Genomic DNA, 7,289 nt, shown 5'->3' on the forward strand with positions numbered 1-7,289 from the left:
GGATAAATAATTTGAATTACATGTACCTTACTTTATCCTCGCGTGGCTACAGTCGTTATAACATGGCTGTTCAGTTTCATACACCTCGTACCAGCTTACGAGTTACCAAGTATGTTACTTGAACGAGGGTGATTATTTTGGGATTTATATTTATTCATTTTTATGTGTGGCTGATAATTAGGACAACCCATTAGTAACCACTGGGTTGAAGCAATTATGGTTAAGTGTCTTGCCCAAGAACACATATACGCCCACAAAGGTAGCAGCCTTCAACCCATTACTTCTGGGTTAGAGGCAGGTGCGCTAACCAACTGTGCTACGACGCCGAAAGTTACTTTTATTGGTTCTTTTATTCATTCATTTAACGTCTGGTAGCGATAGTTTTGTAACAGGTATAACAATTAAATGGTTTGTGTATGGTATGTAACTTATAACATACAACGAGGATACGGTTATTTTTTGTACAAATAAATTGCTTTTTTAGGATTTTATTTAGGATTTTAAATAAATGAAGAATTCAATGTAGAATCTTTAGCCTATTCATGCGAACATAGCATCTTAAAAAGAAAATACTAAAAGATTCTTGTTAAAGTAATACGATATATTCCGTTGCCCCTTTTGTGTCAAAATTGTATTGTTCTGAGACATAAGAGAACTGGACTATATAACAATACGTCAGTTTTAATCAAACACACACAAGTCGTTAAACAATACTGTTTACCGCTCATTCCATATTAAGTGTCGCGAGTGTGAAATCCCCTATCGCCGAATGAAAGCCTCATACCTGCTGGTTTCCATAAACAAGTATATGTTAATGTTCCAACATGGCAACGAGGTTATTGGGGCAGGTTGTGTTACAAACGTTTATATATCTGAAAGCGAATACACAGAAGGAATGCCGTGCAAATGAATTCATATTGGATAGCAGACTCGTAACAGAAGCAGAAAGCCTAAACCTGTTTGTATGCGCACATGTTAATGAATGTGAGCCTACGCTTATAAATACTTTGTAGCTTTTTCAAACCGTTTACAGTAACCTGAAGGTTTGAATTTTGTTTTGTGAAAATTGTTTTAAGGTAACGTGAAGCTGTGCCCTAATTGCAAAGATTATAAAATTGCGATTTTTAGGTACTAACGCAGCAACAGCACACAATTTTACTCACGAATAGCGTAAATATATAAGTTTTAGTTTAGAAAATTTCCAAAATGGGTATTTTATGTGGTGACATTTAAAATCATTCATTTTTTATATATAGGGTTATATGCTGTTGCAAATATAAATTGAAAAACAAACAATTGCCCGAAGTTTTCTTTTATACTTGTATTCTTTATTTATTGTAAATCATTGCTCTTTTCCAAGTTTCTTTTTTAGGAGATTTGTTAAACCTTTATCTAATTGAAGTCCATTCAGCAAACATGGCGATTAACCTTGCTGTGTGGATGATTCTGCTTGGTTTAGCAGCTTCACCATCGGTTTCTGGAAACGACCAAGGTTCGCAGACTATCAGCGTTCCAGGTGAGAATACTTGTTTAAATTTATGGATAAAATAAATGCAATTTATTTTTTCTCGCGTGGCGGGGCAACGACAGTGGTTATAACACGGTTGTTCCATTGATTAAGTGTGTTTTATACTACCCGCTTACGAGTTACTACGTATATCCATAAGTTAGCACGTTAAGATTAGTTATTCTATATGTCTTTAATGTGTAGGAAGGTAACCTGGTAGCATGCGCGACATTCGTATAGTTTTAAAACCAAATGCCGTTCACGGCAAAAGTTTATGATAAATTGTATTTATCTCTACGGAAGCAGTAAAAACCAAGATCAAATAAATTAAACAACCAAGAGAATGGAATAGCAGTAAACGACAGTCACCCAAAAAATGAGTAAAAATGCCCTATAGTAGGCTACTGTAGGGGTAGATGGGTCACCTTTAGCACATAATATTAAAATATCCTGATGGTGTTTTAAATAATTAACAACGGTCTATATGTACGTTCTAAGGTTACGGTTTAATAATTCTTGGAATGTTTTTGTTTACTATCAAATGAGACGAAAAAATACAACGAAAAGTGTCATCTTCCCCCACACTATATATATATAAAAGCGTGGTTGCTACTAAAAAGGCCTGGGGTGACAAATCATAAAAAGAATGACGCAAATAAAACCAGAAAGTGTTGAACTACCTCATTATACCTGGCTCCATGGTTCGCTTCTAATATTTCACCCACGTGATGTATGGTCACGTGATATCGATATCACATGATTGTGGGGTGGCGTGATTTCGCAATCACGTAAAGAATGTACGACACAATTCCTTGAATGTTATTCAATTTATGTTCGCTAAAGGCAGGCACGCGAATGAATTTATCATGATTCCGTTTGCGCAACTATATTTTATAAGTCCTTAGAGTAAATGTTGCCCTTGAAAATCTAATACGATTCTGTTATATACGAGACACTTTTACCACATAACATCCGAATACCCCGATTGTGTTTTAAACAATTAACAACGGTCTATGGTAGTCGAGGATATGGTTTTATAATTCTTTCAATGTTCTTTGTTTACTACCCCATCAGACGAGAAAGTAGAATAAAAAAGTGTCCCATCTTCCCCACCCTACTATATTTCAATTTTTGAATGTTCATTTTACTACTTTGTTATTATAGGTTACGGAAATTATGAGTTTCAAACCACTACATGGATTAACACCAATACTGCCGAGCATCGGCCGGCCATCAGCGTAACCGTTTATCCTTCGTATGACAACAACAATAGTAGTGGCAATAACTTCACTTTTTCCGGAAACATAACTAGCGGCGGAGTCGTTTGGGCAATCTATTCGGAGAACGTCTACAGTCTGTATTACTACTCACCAAAGGCAGAATTCAATACATCGTATAATGTGATTGTTGAAGTGATGGTTTCTAGTGCCAGCATTGTCACATACACGGCGAACATAACAACATGTATGTATGTATGAATGAATGTAACTTGTTAATCCCCGCGTGGCGGGGCAATGAGAGTTGTTATAACTCGGGTGTAATGTTTCATACTCATGTTTGCTTGCGCGTTTCTACATATGTGTAACTTTGTGAGTGTTTTTTCATTTTTTAATGTATGGCTTACAATTTAGACCCCCCTGTTAGCACCACTGGGTCGGAGCAATTATCATTAAGTGTCTTGTCCACAATAAGCATTAGGAATTTATTCATTCTTTTATCACTTAAATTTTTCCTGTAGTTGGCTTGTGCAAGTTTTCCGATAATAATCTTACCGACACCCCAAAAGAAGTAACTACCCCAGGGTGGCCTGACAGTTACCCCACCAACATATATTGTATCTGGAATTTGACTGCCGATCCTGGAAAAGTGGTTGAAGTCACTGTAGAGGAGGGTCAAAGTGACTATTCAGATTACCTAATGGCATTGAGCTACCAGGTTATTATAAACTTATATATAAGTATATACCTGTACTCCACATAGAAGTACTTTAGTCAGTATAAACACAATTTTGCCCTTTTTCCATATTGTAAAGTAGGTTGGGGTAAGATGGTCCATGTTCTCATTCTTTTTTATCAATCCATATGGTAGTAAACAAAGAATATTTATAGATTTATATAACTGTATTCCGCCGCTCTAAAAGTGTGCCCTTAATTGTTAAAAACACAATCGGCAAATAAGGGACATTATGTAATAATAGTACCATGCATATCTTACCCCACAGTACCATATTTCAGTCTTTTAAATGTTCTTTAAAAGCATTATCCATCTTACCCACAGTACTATAATACATTTGTCTTAACATACATAGTAACTCGAAAGTCGGCATGAGGTGTATGGAACAAAACACTCGTGTTATAATGATTAACATTTTCCGGCCAGGATAAAGCAAGTTACATTCATTCATTCTTTTAAAAATCTTTTTAGAAACCGTATTAATCTTGTCCCGGACTACTGTATACCTGTTTTAATTTTAACACATTTATGTTTCTATGCAGACTTACTCTCTTCTAACCCTGTTTTCGTCAAGTGGCAACATAACATCATCACAACCACACACCTCTGTGACTCCTAACGTTATTGTGGGGTTTTATTCAGACCAGTCCATTACGGGGAAAGGGTTCAGGTTCTCCTACAGGCAAATAGGTATGTTCGTTGGGTACCAGTCAAAAATACTTCTAATGTCACCGGCACCGTAGCACAGTTGTTAGCGCACCTGCCTCTAACTCAGAGGTAATGAGTTCAAGGCTCTTAGCTGCTACTATTGCGGGTGTATGTGTCCTTGGGCAAGACTGCTCCAACCTAGTGGTTACTAATGGATTGTCTAAGTTATAAGCCACACATAAAAGAATTCCCCCTACTCCACAAAAAATAATTATCCACAAAGTAACAAACTTGAAACTCGTAAGCTGGCACAAGGTTTATAAAACAGAATGGGTGAGTTATAACCAATGTCGTATTGAGGCCATGAGAGTATAAAGTATTTTACATTCATTCTTTCATTCATTCAGTGTTACAGATTGGACAAATTAATCAAAAAAAATTATAAAACTGAACAGTTGCGACAACATGGTATGGATAGGGTTTGAGTTAAGAAGTTAGGTTTTAGGGGTTAAAAGAGGATTTTTCAACAGCATGTTTATTTTCTCATATTTCACAATGTAATTCTAAGCTTATGCACTTACCACCTACTGTAATGGTAATCATATAGAAGTAAAGGACACAAATTCATAGTTTAGCTAGCATGTGCTTTTAAACACCCTTTATAGCCTGTTTTAACAGCAGCCTTATTGCTGCGAGTTTTTACTTTTTAGTTCCTTAAATAATGCAAGAAATTTTTCTTTGTTGCAATAGATAAAAATTTATGTTAGGATATAAACCTTAAAACATTAAGTTTTTAGTTCAATCTTATAAATTTTCTAGTAGTTACACCAATGGGGGGGGGGCCCCCCCCCCAAAAAAAAAAAAAAAATTAAAAAAACATAATAAGTTCTTTAACTTATTTTTCATTTGTTCCAGATGCAACAAACGACACTTTAATTACCTACCCAGTATATAGTAAATAATGATGTTAAAATACGATTCAACAAATTAATTTTATGTTTCTATTCACAGCTTCCAGTGGTTTCTCATTTTGGGCATATACACATATAGACGTTTTTTATAACTTTGGAGTTAGCATTAGCCTGAATGTATATCCGAACTTTATGTACGAATACAACTCAACCGGGAATTACTCATTTTCTGGAAACATATCATCAGATAGTGAAGTTCGACATATATCAGCAGACAACGCCAATTATTTTTACTACCATGCCACAAACTTTACCCAAAACACAACATATACTTTGTATATTGCAGTTTCAGATAGTACAAACACTACTATTGCAAATTATACAACAACTTTGGTAACAGGTAATTAATCTTGTACCTACAGTGCTGCTTATATGCTTTTAATATCCAGTGCCATGGCACAGTGGTTAGCAGGCCTGCATCTAACCCAGGCTATGGGTTCAAGGTTTCTCGCTGCTACCATTGTGGGCAACGAAAACTCCTGCGTTCCGGCCACCCAAGCATATAGCAAGTCACATTCATCATAATACTCCATTTCCACAGCTACTGTGCACATGTTTGATGATGCTGACTTATCTGGGACCCCAAAAGAAGTAACTACTCTTGGTTGGCCAGGAAATTACCCGGAAAATACAGCCAGTGTTTGGATTTTAAATGCAGACCCTGGAATGGTGGTTCAGATCACTGTACATGAGGGTGGTGATTATACTTATTTTGCTACCTTGATTGGACAAGACCATGCTCCAAATAGTGTAAGTAAACAATTTTTGTAGTCCGTTTTTGTATCAATACTTTTGGCTTTGCTCTACTTAAATGAGTGTGACTCATTTATTAACACAGGTGTTCTGTTTCATACATTTCGTAACCTTTGACGATTTATCACATATGTAACTTTATATGTTTTTTTTAAATAAATTTTTATAAGTAATTGCATTATTTGTATTCTTATTTTCTTTTAGACCTTCTCCATGGGTTTCATGTACGTTTATGGAAACGTAACAACAGATCAAATTTACACTTCTAAAACCGCAACGGTTTATATTAGTTTTATATCGCACGTATTCTCACCAAAAGGATTTAGATTTTCTTACATCCAAACAGGTTTGTGAGGTCACAGAGGTAACTATGTGGCAATAACCCACCTTATGTAGCCTTTATCCTAATGTTTTCCATTCAAAATGTACTACTGTTAAACAATATCTAGTAAATTGTATGATATTTGTGCAATTTCAGGCAGAAATAAACTTTTTAATATCTTACAGAACCTTCAAATGACACTTATTCAACCATGCCAACATATGGTAACTCAACCATGCCAACTTATGGTAACTCAACCATGCCAACTTATGGTAACCCAACCATGCCAACTTATGGTAACTCAACCATGCCAACTTATGGTAATTCAACCATGCCAACTTATGGTAACTCAACCATGCCAACTTATGGTGACTCAACTATGCCAACTTATGGTAACTCAACCATGCCAACTTATAATTCAACAATGCCAACTTATGGTAAGTTCCTTAAATAATACAAGAAATACTTCTTTGTTGCAATAGATAAAAATTTATGTTAGGATATAAACCTTAAAACATTAAGTTTTTAGTTCAATCTTATAAATTTTCTAGTAGTTACACCAATGCAAATAACCCTAGTTGTGTACTGTGTAATTGGTTTTAAAAAAAACATAATAAGTTCTTTAACTTATTTTTCATTTGTTCCAGATGCAACAAACGACACTTTAATTACCTACCCAGTATATAGTAAATAATGATGTTAAAATACGATTCAACAAATTAATTTTATGTTTCTATTCACAGCTTCCAGTGGTTTCTCATTTTGGGCATATACACATATAGACGTTTTTTATAACTTTGGAGTTAGCATTAGCCTGAATGTATATCCGAACTTTATGTACGAATACAACTCAACCGGGAATTACTCATTTTCTGGAAACATATCATCAGATAGTGAAGTTCGACATATATCAGCAGACAACGCCAATTATTTTTACTACCATGCCACAAACTTTACCCAAAACACAACATATACTTTGTATATTGCAGTTTCAGATAGTACAAACACTACTATTGCAAATTATACAACAACTTTGGTAACAGGTAATTAATCTTGTACCTACAGTGCTGCTTATATGCTTTTAATATCCAGTGCCATGGCACAGTGGTTAGCAGGCCTGCATCTAACCCAGGCT

At 35.3% G+C, this 7,289-nt stretch overlaps 1 protein-coding gene across 3 annotated transcripts in view; it reads left to right on the plus strand.

The window, feature by feature from the left end:
* LOC100183467 overlaps positions 1 to 7,289 on the plus strand; it is a 29,759-nt gene that overhangs the window by 3,227 nt on the left and 19,243 nt on the right. Inside the window, exons 3-11 of one of the 3 annotated variants that reach the window (XM_026834710.1) lie at positions 1,412 to 1,516; positions 2,672 to 2,971; positions 3,246 to 3,442; positions 4,003 to 4,150; positions 5,024 to 5,062; positions 5,120 to 5,419; positions 5,621 to 5,829; positions 6,037 to 6,178; positions 6,340 to 6,402. In XM_026834710.1, coding sequence (XP_026690511.1) covers positions 1,417 to 1,516; positions 2,672 to 2,971; positions 3,246 to 3,442; positions 4,003 to 4,150; positions 5,024 to 5,062; positions 5,120 to 5,419; positions 5,621 to 5,829; positions 6,037 to 6,178; positions 6,340 to 6,402 — 1,498 coding nt within the window. In that variant the 5' untranslated portion in view covers positions 1,412 to 1,416. Of the gene's footprint in view, positions 1 to 1,402; positions 1,517 to 2,671; positions 2,972 to 3,245; positions 3,443 to 4,002; positions 4,151 to 5,023; positions 5,063 to 5,119; positions 5,420 to 5,620; positions 5,830 to 6,036; positions 6,179 to 6,339; positions 6,403 to 7,289 lie in introns of those variants that run through there. The other 2 variants (XM_026834711.1, XM_009860475.3) reach the window with 2 other exon arrangements.

Source organism: Ciona intestinalis, chromosome 5, assembly GCF_000224145.3.
Source record: "Ciona intestinalis chromosome 5, KH, whole genome shotgun sequence".
NCBI lineage: Eukaryota > Metazoa > Chordata > Ascidiacea > Phlebobranchia > Cionidae > Ciona > Ciona intestinalis.